This window comes from Leptidea sinapis, chromosome 26, assembly GCF_905404315.1.
Source record: "Leptidea sinapis chromosome 26, ilLepSina1.1, whole genome shotgun sequence".
NCBI classification, from domain to species: domain Eukaryota; kingdom Metazoa; phylum Arthropoda; class Insecta; order Lepidoptera; family Pieridae; genus Leptidea; species Leptidea sinapis.
In genome coordinates, this window is record NC_066290.1 from 10,528,518 (window position 1) to 10,548,405 (window position 19,888).

Here is a 19,888-nt window from a genome sequence, read left to right on the forward strand (position 1 = left end):
AAAATTGTGACATAACAAAAATTCCGAACTTATAAAAGTTAAACACTTTCACGCTTTACTCACCTATACAGTATGACTTGTGAGACACAATACTTAAGGAGAATTCTTGTTCTACGTATGTAATAAAATTAGGTATTTTATTTATAACGGCCCTAACTGGTCCATAAAATAAACATTTAATACTGCCAACCCTCTGTGCAGGGCCTTCATGGTGGCAGAGGAAACTGCTGCTCGTGTACTTCTGCATTGTCCAGATGTAGAAACTTACCGGGCTCAACATCCTGGTACTCCAAACACACTCCCGTAAGACTTTAGGAAGGGCAGCTCTTTAAAGCAAGAAACTGCTAGCGACCTTGATCTATAGAGATCATTTAACAGCCGCCCGTCCAGCATCCTTTTAACAAAGTAGTAAAACACAGAATACGCCTGGCCCTAATATAGGTAGGGGAAAACTAATAATACCACTCGTGGCCACTGCGACGTGGCCAGAGCTTACTTACGTCGCAGCTCGAGCCTGACAACATTTTCGAGTAATTTTACTTGCGTAGATAAACGTAGCATTTTAACAGGCGCAAGTTGTTTCTGTGCTTACAATCCTTGTTATTGATTTGCAAGAGTGTACATTAATATAAATATTTTCATGTCATTGTTTTCTGTTGTGTATCTACACAACCAATTTTAACATGACCGCCTACGTACCTACGTAGGCGGTCATGGTAAAATTTAATAGATTAGTAACATTTTATTAATGTATTAGAATGATGAAGAAGTTATTGTGTTGTATATATTTGATATTGGTGAAGGCTACGAATAAAAATAATCGATCGAGGATTTGTTTGTCGATACGAATCGACAAACCTACTCAAGTCTTGTGCTAAATCTGCGTGAATCAACGCTAGTAGGGAAGATGCTACTTACTCAGGGCCGGGCGCTCTAAGTACTTTGCCCTTACAATCTTCAAAAGAACTTCCATATTACATTTAAATATAATTAACAACCATAACTAACAATATTTACAATGCACAACTAACATCGCTTATAAGATCCAGCCATTTTCATACGTTACTACAATGCTATCTACATTAGCTTATAAAAAATATATTACCTACAAAGACTAATAAATGACTAGAAATACATCACAATTACATAACATTTCTATGATTCGGAACGCTCTTAGCCGTTCCCATACTGAGATCATTGGGTACTAGATCGTGCAAAACAGCATCACTTCTGAATATGCTTGTTGCTATGCGATTGGCAAGACGCTCCGACTCTCTCAAGTCGTCGTCTTTAGAATGAGACGTAAGATCTATTTCTGTATCACTGTCACTGTCACTCATCTCTTCTCGTCTGTACGCTAAATTCTGTGGCTCGTCCATTTCTGGCACAGACGCACAATGGCAGTTTGTGTTTTTTGAGGGTAATCGTAAATCTGTTGGCACAACGTCAGTGTCTACTGGCGGCATTAGCATAGGGGAGAAGAAAGGTTGTTGCATCATTCTTGGTTCTTCGTTTGAGTACGAAAGAGGGATGTCATGTGAGGGTATAGTGGGGGCGTGTTCTGGCATGCTGGGGTACTGCTCTGTCTGGGATTTCAGCTCGTTGTTTTCTGGTTCTGGTGACTTCATAGTCGGCGAGTCGTTCCGCTCTGGTGATGAATCTGGTGGTTTCTGGTGACCTGAAATATGTAAGAGAAACACAACGTTATTATTTTTAAAACATCAGAGTTGGCTTTTTCAGTAAACTTAACAATTCGATCATCGTAAGTGTTCGATAATATAATAAAAAAGGTTATTAATATTAAATTAGTAATCTTGACTTAACTTAAGTCTAAAATTATATATTATATTAAACACAATTCATAAGTTTGATAGAAAATGGTTATTTTTAGCATTAGTTATGATTTTGGTTTGTGATGTGCAGTAGTTCTCACTTAGCCCGGGTCCACATATAACGAATTCAACGAAAAAGCTATGGAGTGAAAAAGAAAAGTAGATATAGTCATAGACTGACATATTACTAGCGTTAAAACATACTTTGTATGCGAATGAGAAGAATTTCGTAATTTTATACAAATGCCCTATTTTTTACCACACGATCATATAAAATGAAGTGTAATATAAGGGTCGTCTTGTTTTTGTTTTGTTTTTGAAGTAAACCTTATTTGTGCACATGAGGGTATTTTTTTATGGATGAAACGCAATATTAGTGACACGAAAATGTGGGCAGAGAGCGATTGAGACTGATTGAGAGAGAGTGAGAAAGGGCGAACATAGCATGAAGCACATAGCTATGGAGCGAGAGTAGAGAGAAAATTACACGCTATTAGTTGATGTTTTCGTTTCGTTGTTAAATATAAGAACTTTAGATGGCAAATCTGTCGCATAACGTCTTGTACTACAGTAAACGCAGATCTTTTTTATTTATCAGGTCATCATTAATTATTTTACAGAGTAAGTAATATTTTGTTAATTAACGAATTCAAACGTGAAGGTTAGGAAAATTTAATATTTACCAATTAAATGTGGCATTTTAATTTGCCACTTATTTGAGAATTTAATAAACTTTTTTTTCATAAAAGATAAAATAAAGTATTTCATAAATTCTCTTGTCTAAATTTTAATATAAAAAAAAAATAATTATATCTTATATTGGCAAAAATCCGACTCAATCCGACTGGTCATCGTGAGGACTTAGACCAAAACCCTCCATCCAAAGAAAAAGAATTATTAAAATTTTGTACATACAAGGTGAGATCATTGTCCTCGGTAGAAAGACTTTTGGAATTAAGTAACGCACTACAATCTATTAATTGTGACATAATAGGACTTGCTTAAGTAAGAAGACTAGGCTGCAGTATAGAACAATATCAAGAATATATATTTTGTTACATGGGAGAAACTAAAGGCAAGCATGGAGTAGGATTCTTGGTGAAGAAGAGATTTAAAGAAAATATATCAAATTTCAGAGGAATATCAGAAAGAGTAGCACTGTTACAAATGTCTTTTTACGAAATAAAAATTTCAATAATACAGGTATACGCACCTACAGAAAAAGCAAATGATACAGAAATTGATAAATTCTATGATGACCTTCAAAAAGCGCATGATTTAGCAGACAGCAAGGTTGTAGTTATAGGAGACTTCAACGCAAAAATAGGTCAACCTAAAACAAGAGAAAGTATGGTCATGGGAAAATATGGTATTGGACAAAGAAACGAAAGAGGAGAAAGATTAAATAGAATATGCTCTTGAACACAAACTGTCAATAACTAATACGTTATTTAATAAAAAACAAAAAAATAAATGGACGTGGATGTCGCCAGATCAAAAAGTCAAAAATGAAATCGATTTTGCCCTGACGAATTCACCAAAATCTGTCACAAACTTTGAGGTCTTAAGTAAACTAAATTTTCCGTCGGATCATAGACTGTTACGACTAACTTTTATATTAAGTTGTATCAAGAAGAGTAGGAGGTCATACAGTACAAAGCTTCCCATCGCTAAAACAGAAGAAGAAACAAAGAATTACTTAGAACACTGTAAATGTTACATGGAAAAGAAACAAGGGGAATGGGAAAAAGAAATTGATGTACAAACTTATTACAATTTTCTAGTAGAGGCTATATTACAAAGACCTACACCACAAAAAGTGCAGATAAAGAAAAACCGTAACAGAATATATAGTGAAAAAACAGACAATCTAATTAAAAAAAGAACAGAATTGATAAATACAACACATAAGAATAAAGAACTTAAAGAAGAATTAAGTAAAATTTACAAAGAAACTAAAAAATCGATAAAAAAAGATTACAGTACTCATAGGAAAAATATTATCACAAAAAATTTTGAAAAGCACAGAAGAGTAAAAAGAGCTTTCAAAGAATTGTGTACTCATAAAACATGGATCCCCGAAAATAAAAGAACCATAGCAAATACTAGAAAAGACATAATGGATCAAGCATCAAATTTTTATAAAGAATTATATCGTAAAACAGAGGAAGAGGAACTGAGGTCTGAAATAACAAAACATACAAATAATAAATGTACACAGACAAATGATATTATAATACAAGAAACAGAAGTATATGACAATATTAAAAACCTAAAAACAAATAAAAGCCCAGGCCCGGACAACATAAGTAATGAGATACTTAACCTCTGTCCCCAAAAATTTTCATTTTGGTACTGGATTATGTATCTCGACAAATTGACTGGGTAAACAAAGGCATAATAGTTAATGGCTGTTTCTTGAGTCATCTAAGGTTCGCTGATGACATCGTAGTACTAGCAAAAACTCCAAAAGACCTAAAAAATATGATCAATTCACTAGACAAAGAAAGTTTAAAAATTGGATTAAAAATGAATTTCAATAAAACCAACAGTTTTCAAATACCCATCACCACTAGCGGAAATGAAATTGAATACGTTGAAAAATATATATATCTAGGCAAACAAATATCATTTGATAAAAATTCCAACAAAGAAGAAGTCGAAAGAAGAAGGAATCTAACCTGGAAAAAATTTTGGTCTTTGAAAGAAATTCTAAAGGGAGATTTCAATATAAAGCTGAAGAAAACTGTAGTTGAGACATGTTTATTACCTTGTCTTCTATATGGATGTCAAACATGGACTTTCACGAATAAAGTAAAACAAAAAATTAGAACGACACAGAGAGCAATAGAAAGAAGTATATTGAAAATAAGAAAAATTCAAAAGATAAGAAATGTTCTAATTAGACAAAGAACAAAAATAAAAGATGCACTGACCCACGCATTGAAACTAAAATGGCAATGGGCCGGTCATATATCACGACTCACAGACAACAGATGGACGATAAAGACAACGAAATGGAAAGGGCCGGTGGGCATTAGAAAAGTTGGAAGACCGTGTAAGAGGTGGGCTGATGAAAATACTGGCTAATATTGGGCAAAGACCGAATAGTGTGGAAAAAAATGGAGGAGGCCTTCACCCAAAGAGGGGCCCATACTACTAATTAAACATTTATTATTAAAAAATAGAAAAAAATAATACTAACATGAAACTTTTCTCTTTTTAAGTTCTTATAATATTAGGCTTAAGTTAAGTTAAGTTTACTAACAATAATTATAAGTTTGTTTTCATTTTTAAATTTAGCTTCACTTCATGATGTAATTTAGTATGGGAACAAAAGACTTTTTTTTTTTATTTTTTTTTAATTACTGACAAAAAACACTAGATTTAGAGAACAGATAAGTATTTAGAGAACAAATTGGATGAAATATAAATGAGAATTAAAAATAAGTTTGCCAAAGAAGTCTGGTCGGAGGTCATCATTGAACATCTGACATGTGTACTTTGTACGCACTCAATTTTTTTATTCATTTTTTTATTATTATTAGGAGATTGGGATTAGGAAATACTGAAAAAACCTTGCGGAAGAATAAAAAAGATGTTTTATTAGCTTTTATGAAAGAGCGTAAGTTTTTGAAATTAATATAAATGAAGTCTGGTCGGAGTTTGTTGTGGAATTCTTTTTGTTTTAGTTTCAAATAATTTTACGATTTAGTTGCCCTTATTAAATATTTTAACTATCGCTCTTTGACTTTTAACTTCTACATTTTCTTTTTTTTTTCTTTTTTCTCATGTAATAATACATGATTGATATATGTTTATATACTAGATTTTGCCCGCTTTATAAAGGCAAAGGTTCGCAGGATAGTCAAAATTATCGCGGGAGCAGCCTTCTTAGTGTTGTTGGAAAAGTGTAGGACGTGCAAGCGGGATTTCGGAAGAGAATGAGATTTACGGTTCAAGTCTTTTCATTACGCTGCATCACTGAAATATGTCTGGCAAAAAACCAGAAAATATATTGCGCGTTCATAGACTTGGAAAAGGCTTATGGTAGGGTGATTAGAAAGGCATTATGGAAGGTGTTATCTATGTGGTGGACAATTTTTCTGATAAGGTCTCTGAAATCTCTGTAAAGGGATTCTCGAGCCTGTGTTCAGATTAATGGTGCCTATATGGGCTGGTTTGATATCTCCAAAGGTGTCATCAATTGTGTAGCATATCCTTGGTTGTTCAACCTATTCATGGATAGATGCATGAATGGTGTTAGGGAAATGCGATGTGAAATCAATATATACCGAATTATCTTGTATAATACAAAGAAGGAGTTAAAATAAAATTACAGTTTTTTCGAAAAATTTACATTTATTTGCACTCGTTAATTTAAATATTTAATACTTGAATTATAACACATTAGACCGATCGTGTCTCTATATCGCTTGTTCTTGATCTCTATCGTTCTCGCTTGCTCGCTCGGCTCACGCAGGACGTGGCACTTTTTCGTGGGTGCTGCCCATTGTTCATTGTTTTAAAAGTCGTTATCTAGTATATTAAGACTATTCTATTCACTTTTGAACTTATCATCTCTATATAATATATTATGGTTATATTCATTTTTGTTCTCAAAAAGCAGAGAACGGATTATTTCAAAGAATTTTTGTAATCAAATATGGCCGTTGTATATATATCATTACAATATTATATTGATATCGTTTTCAATGCTCTTAGGAAGGCTGAGATCGAATTTCAATTTATTATAATGACAATTAGCGCCATTTCAATTTTTGATATACAATTTTTAATCTTACATACATATCTATGGTTACGTGAAATTGAAACAATCATTAAATTAACCATAATTCTAGCAATTATAGGCTAGAGTGTGGAGTTCGTCAGGGGGGATGACCTCTCTGGATCTGTTTAATCTCTATGTCAATGGGCTGATTGAGGAGCTGAGGAGCACCAAGATCGGCTGCCATATAGGGAACGTTTGCGTGAATAACCTAAGCTATGCGGATGACATGGTGCTCCTCAGCCCCTCGATCAAGGGGTTGAGGAAGCTGCTTTCGGTCTGTGAGCATTATGGAAATGCGCACGGACTGAAATACAACGTTTCTAAAACTCAAATGATGGTGTAAACACCATTGCCTTAAAAGGCAAGACAGACGGAGAGAGTGCCGAGTGTGTTTTTGTACGGCACGGTGGTTGGTGTAGTTAAGCAGTTCAGGTACCTAGAACATTTGTTGACGGACCGGTTGTATGATGATGATGACATTGAGTGCGAGCGGAGGGCCCTTCCATTCAGAGGCAACATGCTCGCTCGACGATTTGCAAAATGCAGCAAGGATGTAAAAACCATATTATTCAAGGCATACTGTTTAGGCATGTACACCTGCCAGCTGTGGGTAACGTTTTCTCAGAAAGCTATGAGCAGAATAAGAGTCCAGTACAATGATGCGTTCCGGGCTCTTATGCGGCTCCCGCGGTGCTGCCGCGCGTTGGGCACGTTCGCAGACGCTGGGGTCCCCGACTTTTTCGCCATAATTCGGTCTCACGTTGCCTCTTTCTGGCGGAGACTGCAACGTTCCGACAACAAAATACTTGTGGCTGTCTCTGACGACATCAGGAATCCAGTGTTTAAGCGCTGGATCTCTGTTCACATGGACAAGAACAAAAAATGACTGCACAAATTTGTGCAATATTTATATAGTTTTAGTTAGTCTAATTTTACTTTTAACTTAGCACCCCTTTACAGTGTCCAAAATTTTTTGTAACTATGGGTTTTATTATGCCTGAAATAAATACCTTTTATTTTTTATTTTTTTATTTACAATTCATATAAGATAACTCATGTGTCTTCCTCTATGTCCGTCTGTCAATGTACAAATAATATGATCCCAATCATACCACTGATATATTTTTTTAATGAATACTGTATATTTTTTATTAATAAGAAATTTGAATATTCTTTGAGCTGTTCCACATCTTCTCAGCGTCACGTTACGGCAAATTTTTCATAGCATTCTAATGTAACGCAGACGAAGTCACGGGCAATAGCTTGTGACTTTATAAATTTTACCGTACCGGGGAAATGAAGCTTTGATCAAATATGTACTATAGAGTGTGACGTTAGAATATCAAAGTTTAATCAAAAAAATCTCAAAATGAATTTACTATCATTTTGAAATTTTGAAATAAAAAAATATACAAATTGTTGTAATTATTTTCAGTTTTATCTGTGTAATAAAACCGAGAAGTGAGGATTATCACTTTAAAATATAACAAATTGTTTAGATTTGCAAGAGCGACATCTCAAGTTAATTTCCTAATTGCAAATATTGGGGTTGAGCAGGTTATCAACTGTAAAGTAGATCCTGTAGATGAAGCCACAAACTGGGAGTTTTTTTTTTTTTTTTTTTTATGGAATAGGAGGACAAACGAGCGTACGGGTCACCTAGTGTTAAGTGAGCACCGCCGCCCACACTCTCTTGCAACACCAGAGGAATCACAGGAGCGTTGCCGGCCTTTAAGGAAGGTGTACGCGCTTTTCTTGAAGGTACCCATGTCGTATCGTCCCGGAAACACTGCACAAGGAAGCTCATTCCACAGCTTCGTAGTGCGAGGAAGAAAGCTCCTTGAAAACTGCACTGTGGAGGACCGCCACAAATCCAGATGGTGGGGATGATATCGTAACTTGTGGCGAAGGTGAAATTCGGCGGCAGGAATCAGGTTGAACAGCTCTTCGGAACACTCCCCGTGATAAATGTGGTAGAAGACACACAATGAAGAGATGACAGCAATACTCCATGTGAGGCCGGACCTGCGCTTTGTAGAGCGCTAGAATGTGGGCCGGCTTGAAGTATTGCCGTGCTCTATTTATGACGCCCAGTTTCTTCGAAGCCAATTTGGCTTTGCCCTCCAGATGGCCACGGAATTGGCAATCACTCGAGATTTCGAGACCCAGTATTCCGATACTAGGCGAGGCTTTCAGGGAAGTGTTCTCGAAGAGCAGTGATACGGCAAATGGGGTTTTTTTTAGTGGTAAACGCGCAAACTTGAGTCTTCTGGGGGTTAAATTGGACATGGTTCAACTTACCCCATTCCGCGACCTTCTCGAGAGAGGACTCGATAGAAGACACAAGTTTCTCCCGGCACTGCTCGACGTTTTCCCGAGAGAGACCTGCATGGCCCGTGTATACGGCATCACCAGTGCTGTCGTCTGCATAGCAATGCATGTTGGCAGTGGCACATATCATTGATATGCAGAAGAAACAGCGTGGGAGATAGCACACAGCCTTGGGGCACTCCAGCGTTCACGGGCTTGGGATTCGAGCAATAACAGTCGAAAACGACCTGTATGCTGCGCCCAGTGAGGAAGCTGGAGGTCCACTTGCATAAGCTCTCGGGAAGCCCAAATGATGGAAGTTTTGCGAGGAGCGTCTTGTGCCATACACGATCAAAGGCCTTCGCTATATCCAGACCAACTGCCAGGCCATCCCCCTTGCTGGCCCTTCCCCTCAATAGCCGCCGCCCATCTATGTGTTAGGTATACCAGAAGATCGCCAGTCGACCGACCATGGCGAAAGCCGTATTGCCGGTCGTTGATCAACTGGTGACCCTCAAGGTATACCAAGAGCTGGCGGTGAATTATGCTCTCCATGATTTTGGATAGTAGGGAGGTAATAGCTAGGCCTGTAGTTTGCCGGATCCGAACTGTCTCCTTTTTTTGGGATCGGATGGACAAGGGCTGACTTCCATGAATCAGGGACTACGCCTTTTGAATAAGAGTGCCGGAATAAACGCGTTAGCACCGGCGTCAACTCAGGGGCACACGTTCTAAGCACGATTAGAGAAATGCCATCCGGCCCGCTCGACTTCCTGACGTCCATCAAAAACAGAGCTCGCCTAATAGTCTTCTGTCGGAACTGTACTTCAGGCATGGAGCTCTGACATCGCGGGATGGTCGGCGGTGTTTTTCCGTTGTCGTCAAGAGTCGAGTTGGAGCAAAAAGAGTGCACAGGAGATCGGCTTTCTCCTTTGCCGTATGGGCCAGGGTGTCATTCCTCATGTGCAACGGCGGCATGGACGGCTGGTTAAAGTTACCAAGAGCAGCCTCCGGTCCTCGACACTAAACTATGCGAAACATAGCGGCACTAGGCCGCTAATTCACGCCTATTCGCACGCTATTCTGTGCGAGTGTGGTAATAACCCGGACGAGTCTGGCCCGATTGTGCTGACGTCATAAGACGGCAGCGTGACTCTCCCACTTTCAAAAAAGTTGAACAAAGCATACTAGATTTTATGACTATACGTCACTCGGACGGTTGGCTCAGTTGGAAAGAGCGCTCGCACGGAACGCGAGAGGTCGCGGGTTCGAGTCCCGCATCTTTCATAAAACTTTGTTTTCAGTTTTATTTGTGTAAAAAAATATACATCAAAAAAATAAATTAAACCGCCTTTGAGTAGGCGCTAGTCACCGTGCCTACAAGTTCTGAAGTCAGTGCCTACGCTAGCGCGCGGCTACTAGATTACTAACAGGTTGCACAGAAATAATTAAAACTATCATTACGGGGAAGCGTATAAAGAATACTGGCAGCATTTCCACGTTGGATAACTAGGCTGATCCGTTGACCGAAATAGCTGCCAGCGCTTGGGTTGCCAATAGCCTTATTGAGGTGAGAAGATAGTACTTTGTACATTCTCCGCACCTCTGAGCCCAACGGGCCAAGTGTCTCGACACCAGTGGCTTAATGGATTATGTATTTTAAATAAAAGATTACAAATTGATGCAATGAAGTGATGGCTACTAAGACTTAAGAGAGAGTTTCCTGCTTTCGTTCTTCTCAGGCCCGAGACATTACGTCATACGAAATTATAATTCCGAATTAAAGTAATAAAGTAGCGCTGTGAAGTGCGAAAAGAGGAGAGGGAGTGAGGAGGGGAGAGTAGAGAGAGCGTAGACTTTATAAATGTCTTGCTCGGGATTGAATTAATTATTCTGTAGTGTTCAATTATTGTTTAATAATTAACAGTGTACAGATATTAGTTTTAATTGTTAAATCTTTTGATATAAAGTGATTTGTGAAAAGATACAATTTTACTTCCTGTCCTGTTTTATTATGATATAATATGAAAGTAAATTTATTTGCCTGTTTTTCACGGGTATTCTGCCCAACTTATTTGTTATAGGAATTGTCTGAAGTTACGGGACATAAGTTTATATACCTAGAGATATTAAAAAAATTTGTAGAATTCTCCGAGGGACCACAATATATTCTAATTTCAATATATATGATGCCACAATATTAACTTAGATTGAATATTATCAATATAAAAATAACTTACATGATATTAAATAGCAATATGTATCAGTTAGTAACGAAAACTCAGAAAGGATTGCCTTGAGATCAATATAACAGTCATAAATTGAGCTTCCGGCATCTCTTCTTTTTGCTTATAAAGTAACTAATTTATTGAAATTGGCGTTACTTTGCGGAAATCCATAATTATCCAAATATTTTGAGTTTTTCTTTAGTGTTAATTCCGCCAATATTTGTCTTTTAAACAAAATCTCGTGCCAGATTTTGGCGAGTCAACATCCTGAGGATGCCTCGTGTAGAGGCGAAACACGTGTCGAATTGTGTAAAAGACAAATATTGGCGGAATTAACACTACATAAAAATTCAAAATATTTGGATAAGTGACTAATTGTATACTTTCAAAGCCTTCACTTTCTCTTGTCTTATATTTCGAGAATATCTTACTTCGTGTTATTTAACTTGAGATTGTATATTTAAACCTACTTTTACCAGTGGGCGGTTCCTTTGCACCGGATGCCGGCTATATTATGGATACCACAATGACGCCTATTTCTGCCGTAAAGCAATAATATGTAAGCATTATTGTGTTTTGGTCTGAAGGGCGCCGTAGCAAGTGAAATTACTGGACAAATGAGACTTGACAGCTTATGTCTCAAGGTAACGAGCGCAGTTGTAGTGCCGCTCAGAATATTTGTGTTTTTCATGAATCCTGAGCGGCACTGCATTGTATTGGGCAGGGCATATCAATTACCATCAGCTTAACGTCCTGCTGGTCTCGTCTCTTATTTTCATTAAAAAAAAATTGTTATTCAAATACTAACTATATAAACTTCATACTTGTGTCTCAAATCTTAATATACATATATATATATTGCTTTTGTGCGTTGTAACTGTACTCCTCCTAAGCGGCTGGACCGATTTTGATGTTTTTTTTGTGTATTCCAGTGAATTTGAGATTGGTTTAGATTCGCAATTCCGTCGATATAATATAATCCTTCTGGTCATGTGTATGTTAGTGAATTCTTCCTAACGGCTGGACCGATTTTTCATATTTAAGACGTGTGTACACATAGTCTGTCGTATCCGCTAGTTATAATATATATTTGCTCTAAAATAAGAATAATGTTTGATGCTTATTCTTGTGAGAAATAAAAATAGTATCTGCCTTTCAACCAACCTGTTGCTGCCGGGTTTTTACGCCGCCGGGAGCATCATATCTACATATAACTGTATTGTACATATTATCGTACCCGAAGTGTACAATAAAGACGTTTGTGTGAATATTTTGAACACTCCAAGATTATTCATACTTTAATGTTTATTTTTATTCAAATCAAATCAAAATCACTTTATTCATGTAGGTAGGTAAGGTAGGTAGGTAGGTCGGAAATGACACTCAGGAATGTCAAAAATTTTCGTATTGAATCTACCGCAAATTCGTAAGGGGTTTGATCCAATGAGAAGAAGTAGCAAGAAACTCATTTACATCAATTTCATTTCATCATCATTACGCCACTCTTTTATATCAAGATTTACATTTTTATCGTTTTATAATTCAATTTTATTGAGTACGGGTACAGTAGCTGCATCACCCACACACACCTTAAATAAATAAAGGTATTCATTGTTATTTTGTAAAATCTCAAACATATTCTGATTAGGTAAATGGCAGAGATCGCTGGCAAATGATAAGGATTTTTGTGAACAGTTTTTGTTATTAAAAGTTGTTACTTTTATTAGCTAGTGACGAGCAGCCCGTACCCCGTGTGTCTCCCCCGTTATTGGTATGTTCTAGTGAACAAACCTCTTTGAAACACTATGGGAAATGCATCAACCTGAATAGCTTTTGATCCCGACTACTTAGAAACGATATATTATGGGGTCTGTACCTTTTTCTTATTACAATACGACGAACGAGACGAGCAGGACGTTCAGCTGATGGTAACTGATTCGCCCTGCCCAATTACAATGAAGTGCCGCTCAGGATTCTGAGCGGCATTTCTACAATTACGCTCGTCACCTTGAGACATAAGATGTAAAGTCTTATTTGCCCAGTAATTTCACTAGCTACGGCGCCCTTCAGACTGAAACTCATAAGTGCTTACACATTTAAATATATTATTTATTCTCTCTCGCACACTATGTTTGTCTATACGCTAGTTTATTGTAAGTCTATGGGAGTAATAATATTTCAAAACAATTATGTATAATTTAAGTTTAACTGAAGCACAGTTTTAGTTTCGATGACGCTGTTTAGTTTGTTTTCTAAATTATTATGTACTCCATATATAATTAAATATATTTATATTCAAATGGTAAAATCCCCACGCGTTGGGAATGGGTCATGTCGCCATATATGTGACGTCAAAATGACACGGGAATTTTATAGATATATGATTTAATACCTTGAAAGTGGACATGAAATTGTCCTGTATTATATGTGTAGCGCCAAGCGATGTCATCTGGAAACAGCTGTTATATTTCTGAATGATAGCCATGAAGCTTAGAATCATTTCCAATCCCAGAAACTACGGATCATAAAGGATCTGGTGGTGGGACCAATTGTGGCAACTTTACTTTCCCTCCAGCACAACATAATTCAGTAGATTCATCACTTTATTATAACGCCTTACAATATTTACAAATTATTATCATTTTCAAATTGTTACCGATTTGTTGGCACAATAATCTATTGCCGGATCTTAGTGGGTTGCAGTTCCATCACAGGACCTGCGTCTGCGGAATCGTTCAATTACATTATGTCGTGATCGCTGTTGCTGTGTTTGATGTGCACCAAAGAGAATTTAACCACTTCGTTGAGTGGACGAAGTCGTTGCATTCTAACCTTATCTATTTCATTGTCACTCAGTAAAGAACGGAATTCTGACATATCAATGCGACTATTTCCTTTTTCTGTCTCTCTCTGGTCATCATTGCAGTTAGCACGTGACGTAGCTCTTCGCACATTTGATTCACTGCAAACCTAATTCAGGTCGTCTTCTCCACGGCATCGTTAATTGTTATTAATCAAAATGGGTTAAAAATGTTCTCGCGCACTTAGCAGTAAAGTGTATCACAAAAGATCAACAAAAAAAGAGCATATAACTTGAAATTTAATATAATAATATAAAAATGAGGATATCCGAAGCAAGAAAGTTCTCGCACACGTAGCGGTAATGTTCACTCACAAAGATTGATCGACATAGAGGATAGATCGTCATATAGATATAACATTTCTAATAAGTTATTCATTTTCAACTATATTTAGATATAGCCATATAGAGGATGGATTCTTTCAATTTGATTTCTGAACGACGCGACGGGGGACACGTCAAAGGAAAATCAAAATCAATTGTTGTTTTTATTTCAATCCGTGTATTTTCGTGTTTATTCAAACCTTTTAAGCCTTCCCTGGACTTAAATAATTCAAAACCAAAATTAGCCAAATCGGTCCAACCGTTCTCGTGTTTTATATATATAGATGATACATTAAAATAGTCTATATTTTATTTTCATGATTGAAGGAGTAGAGTTGGCTAGATATACGTTGATGACATAAACCTAATAGAATTAGGCGCTGTCTTACGTTACGTTACGTCTTCATTAAATGATTTCGGTACGTGTTGCGGAGGCATCTAGACGTTGTCTCGCCAGGGCTGGAATGAGAGTTCTGAAAATAAAAGTAAAATCTTACCAGGAAGGCCAATGGGTGATGTTCCAAGTCCCAAGCATCTCATCCTCCAAGCATCTTGGAGCAGTTGCAGACGAGCTTGCTTGCGCCACTTGGCCCTGCGGTTCTGGAACCAAACCTAAAACAAACAATACATATATTTTTATCCAAATATTTGGAGTTGTCTTTAGTGTTAATTCCGCAAATCTTTCTGGCACGAGACTCTCGGAGTCTGGAGAGTTTGGCGAGTCAACATCTCCCGAGGATGCCTCGTGTAGAGGCGAAACTCGTGTCAAATTGTTTAAAGACAAAGATTTGCTGAATTAACACTAAATAAAACTCAAAATATTTGGATATTTAGGGATTTCCGCAAACTGAAGCCTACCTGAATAATTGTTTTTTATATATATTTTGTCTATTTTTATTAAATCAAAGAGAAATTATCTTAGGTCGGTGTAATAAGAGATTTGTTAATTAATTGTTATTACAAAATAAATATAATAATATTTGGTGCTAAATATGGGCCTGATGAGAAAGCTCATGGTCACTCAGAGGGATGTTCGAGGTTTCCCTGCGAGATCTATTCAGAAATAAGGAGATCTGCAGGCGAACCAGTCACTGACATAGCCCGACTGATCGTGAAACTGAAGTATTAATGGACAATTCGACGAACAAACGGCAGTTGCGGCGGTAAAGTCCTCAAATGACGACCACGTACCGGAAGACGTAGTGTTGGTAGGTCGAGATCTGATCGAGATCGCCGGAGTAGGTTGGATGAGGGCTTACAATACTATATACGCTTGTAACGCCACGGATATTGAAAGACTTGTAAAGATATTAAAAAAAAAGGATATGTGAGAGTTTCCGTAGTTAGATATACAAAATCACTACTTGGACGCTGGCAGTCTATTAAATCAATTATGAAGCTAAAACAGTGCCGGATTAAGCAAGCGCGGGGCCCTTAACAAATTCTTTCAAAGAGCCCTTGATATATATTGGAAATAGTCTGTTACCGAGCTAGTGTATTATCTATGTTACGGAGTGTCTGACGTGGATTGTCTTAGTAGGGAAATTTTCACATTTTTTTTTAATTCAATAAACCACTCGATATTAAAAGTTTCATTCAAAATATAAAAATACGGGTTGCACTCCGGGAGTGCCGGCAGAAGTGAAAACTTGAACATGAACGTTGTGCATTTTTGAATGGTTAGGAAATATTTCGCACAATGATTCCACCACTGGTCCAATGATCATACGATACGCTAATTATAGAATTAGCTAGAAGTATAAATCTTTGATCCATAATTTCAACGACTGTCTAACGAATTTTCGATCAGGCCACGTGTCCTGACGCGAGTTTATACCCATCCCAAGAAAAGTGCTCAACGCCGCTAAAGGAGTTTTCACTTTAATTACGCTCAGGCAGAGATGAGTGGGCCTAAATAATATGTGGGGTCCCCTCTCGCATGGGGCCCGTAGCAATTGCTACTACTAACATATTGCTACGTAGTTAATCCGGCACTGATCTAAAATACAAACCAGAGCTTAATGGAGTTACGCACAGTTTAACAAATAATATCTTTTGGCACTAACAATGACCTATTATATGTTTATATTTAAAATGGCAAAAGGCAAGTGGGTCACATAATCTTAAGGACAGCGGGCTTGTATTTGATTGTTTTTATGTTAATAAGGGACGAGACGAGCAGGACGTTCAGATGATGGTAATTGATGCGCCCTGCCCAATGCAGTGCCGCTCAGGATTCTTGAAAAACCCCAAAAATTCTGAGCAGCACTACAACTGCGCTCGTCACCTTGAGACAAGATGTTAAGACTCATTGCCCAGTTATTTCACTAGGTACGGCGCCCTTCAGACCGAAGCACAATAATGCTTACACATTACTGCTTCACGGCAGAAATAGGCGCCAAAATATAGCAAATAAGAAAATCTTATGTCACTTTTGAGACGAGATAAGAGACAATAAATCTATTCCAGTTGCTATTTCATAGCTAGTTATTTCAAGTTTGGGTTAAATAATGGAAATTATTAATAACTATACCTACAGTATAACTATACCTACAGTAAATGATAAACAGTATGTTTTTACATCCATATCTTCTTCTCTATATACAGTACAGAATCATATTTCGCACACTGTGTGCAGTTTGATCCAACTTGAAAGAGGGTAGTTTTTATTTCGATTTGTGACCCTTTTTGAATCTCAATTTTTATTTGTGTATTAATAGATTTTATAAGATTTAATGACGCACTGATAGACAGTTCTGCGGTGACATTATTTCATTACAAGAACAGTGAAAAAATCTACAAATATCGTAGTTAACAAAATATATTTTAAATATTAATATGAAATGCAAATGTTGTATATAATGCATTTGTTTAGTTTAAGCAAAGCACACCAGTCATTAGCTACAAAGTAATAGTACTTAGTAGCTATTTATAAAATAATAATCTATTATATAAAACAAGCTGACCCGACAGACGTTGTTCACTTCATATTAAAAAAAAACTCTTGAGGGTGGAAATTCGTAAAATCTGTTCTTAGCTGACCTCTACTCGGCGATAGGAATATTCCTACCAAATTTCAAGTCTCTACGACTAATGATTCCAGAGATGAGTGACTATATACGTGGAAATCTCTTACATATATATATATATATATAGATAGATAAAATGTGTGTGTGTGTGTGTATAAGTATGTTAACACACAAATAAAATTGATAAATAAAATTTTATGAACGATGCGGGACTCGAAACTACGACCTTTAGCGTTCCGTCCGAGTGCTCTTCCAACTGAGCCAACCGTTCGCGGTTATGAGTGAGTGAGAGGTCGTGGGTTCGAGTCCCGCATCGTTCATTAATTTTCTTTTCAAATTTTATTTGTGTATTAATCCTAGAAGTGAGGGCTATCACTTTAAAAACAACAACTTGTTTACAAGTATGTTAACCTTAAGCTCAAGAGCCGTTAGCCCAATTGATATGAAACTTTGCAAACATATGTAAAAGGACGACATGAACACTCCGACGAACATAGTAACGCTAGTACAGGATAGGTGGCGCTGATGGCAGTGATTTTTATCTGATGAACCATAGGTCGAATTTATATCAAATTGTGTGTATGCATTGGAATTCCAACTAACATGATTGTACTGGTGCATGCAGACGAAGTCACGGGTAAGAGGTAGTTAAATATATATAATAATAAATTATTTGTTTATTGTAACTAATTTGTTTGTTTAATTCAAATTGACTTATAAAATAAGTTAATTGGAATATTATTCCGAAAAATACACGGGTAAAGTCGTCGGCGCTCGCTAGTATTCAAATATAATACCTAAGTAAGCGATGAATATGAATTAAAAAAAAAAACAAACCAGAAATATTCTCGAACGTCATAATATTCTAATGTAAATATTTTATTAATGTTACAAGAAACAAGGTATGATTATTTTTAAGTCACTCAAACATATAACGTAATTGAAAACGTAAAGTTTCAGCAAAGTTGAAGAGCGATTTGTATTGACACTCACCTGAACTCTGGCCTCCGATAAACTAATCCTCAAAGCAACTTCCTCCCTCAAAAAGACATCGGGATAATGCGTTTTCTGGAACAGGGACTCCAATTCACTCAACTGTTGCGGAGTAAACGTAGTTCTATTTCGACGCTGTCTTCGACGACCAAACATATATTCCGTCAGTAAATCACCAGGTAAAGGAGATAAATAAGGTCCCGCCATTATTAATTTTAATTCACTAATTCAATAAATAACGCGTATTATTCATAACAGCTTCAATTCGTCATACAATTTTAAATTTTGTATTAACCGATGTAACTTGGAAAAACTTTGGTGATAACTTCAACAAATAAACGTTGTTCTTGAGGTTTCGAAAACCCGTGGCAGACTGCTTCGTTGAGTTGAGGAGCAGTGGTGAATATCACCCTAACTCCTCCCCCAAGGCAATAGAAATGAGGCACCTGATTGGCCAAACGCCCTAGGGGTTGGAGAATACAGCCAATCAAATCATTTTGTTGGGGGTAGTATTTCAAACAAGTGCAGATCGAGTTATGCTTGTAAATATTAATTTTGTTTGAGTTCAGTTAATTTTACACCTTGCTTGGTGATGAGATGTCACTGTCTCTGTGTACTTGCTTATTATAAATATAATTGCTCGGCCTTTTTGAAGGGAAATTGAGACTTACGATATATGTACTTAGATTCAAATTAGAACTAGATTACTTTTTGGTTGTAACATAATATGAAAAATTGGACATTATATAATCTAATATTTAAAATTATTAAGTCACGGTGTTTGTTACCAAAAGCCCACCGAAACGGATAAACCGATTTGAATGAAATGTTGTGTGCATATCGGGTAGGTCTGAGAATCAACAAGCGATTTTTATATTATTCTGTTCCATCTATAGATCCGCAATAGGGTTGCAAGATGGCAATCGAACATAATAATTATTGTAGTATGATACATTTTATGTACGATATATTTGGTAGGTCTGAGAATCGGTCGTCATCTATTTTTATACCCCAAAATTTTAATTATTGTATTTTTTTATTACTTTTTATGGCAATACAACGTTTGCTAGGTCAGCTAGCATATAATACAATATTGCCATACTTTTAATAAATTATCTTGCTCCAAACTAGGTATATAAGCCTGTGCTATACAAGACAAAGATATATTTAATACAATATACTTACTTAAACATATATTATAAATGTTTAAAAAAAATTCATTGACTCAGAAAATTTATATAATGAATATTGGATTAGTTGGTTTCCAAGTCATAGATGTATTCATGTTTTAATGTATTTTAAGTATTTTTTATCGTATTAAATATATGGTTGTCTTGCACAGGCCTCTATGCCTAGTCTGGGACAGAATAATTTGTGTAAAAGTATATCAATATTATGAAAAAAAAAAAATATGTGTCAACAATGATTTAAATTGTTGTTACCTAACTCCTTATTGAACAGTTGTACATATAGGTAAGTAGATATTATTATTATTTATCATGTAGATGTATACCTAATAT

The 19,888-nt window shown here is 36.5% G+C and overlaps 2 protein-coding genes across 4 annotated transcripts in view; one reads left to right on the top strand and one right to left on the bottom strand.

Annotated features, from left to right (window-relative positions):
• Window positions 1-19,888, top strand: part of LOC126972445 (chitooligosaccharidolytic beta-N-acetylglucosaminidase) — a 561,898-nt gene that overhangs the window by 45,715 nt on the left and 496,295 nt on the right. The window lies entirely within an intron of this gene.
• On the bottom strand, window positions 905-18,575 carry LOC126972488 (retinal homeobox protein Rx). The gene is made up of 3 exons (XM_050819293.1): window positions 18,369-18,575; window positions 14,844-14,958; window positions 905-1,678 (listed from the first exon to the last, which is right to left on the bottom strand). The coding sequence occupies exons 1-3, from the start codon at window positions 18,573-18,575 to the stop codon at window positions 1,143-1,145; spliced, it is 858 nt and encodes a 285-aa protein (XP_050675250.1). The 3' UTR covers window positions 905-1,142.

Bases quoted from the DNA above. Each gene is read 5' to 3' on its own strand.
- LOC126972488 (XM_050819293.1), bottom strand. From the start codon at position 18,575: ATGGCGGGACCTTATTTATCTCCTTTACCTGGTGATTTACTGACGGAA. The intron at 14,959-18,368 runs GTGAGTGTCAAT...TGTTTGTTTTAG, and splicing joins TATCGGAGGCCAGAGTTCAG to GTTTGGTTCCAGAACCGCAG. The intron at 1,679-14,843 runs GTAAGATTTTAC...TACATATTTCAG, and splicing joins ATCACCCATTGGCCTTCCTG to GTCACCAGAAACCACCAGAT.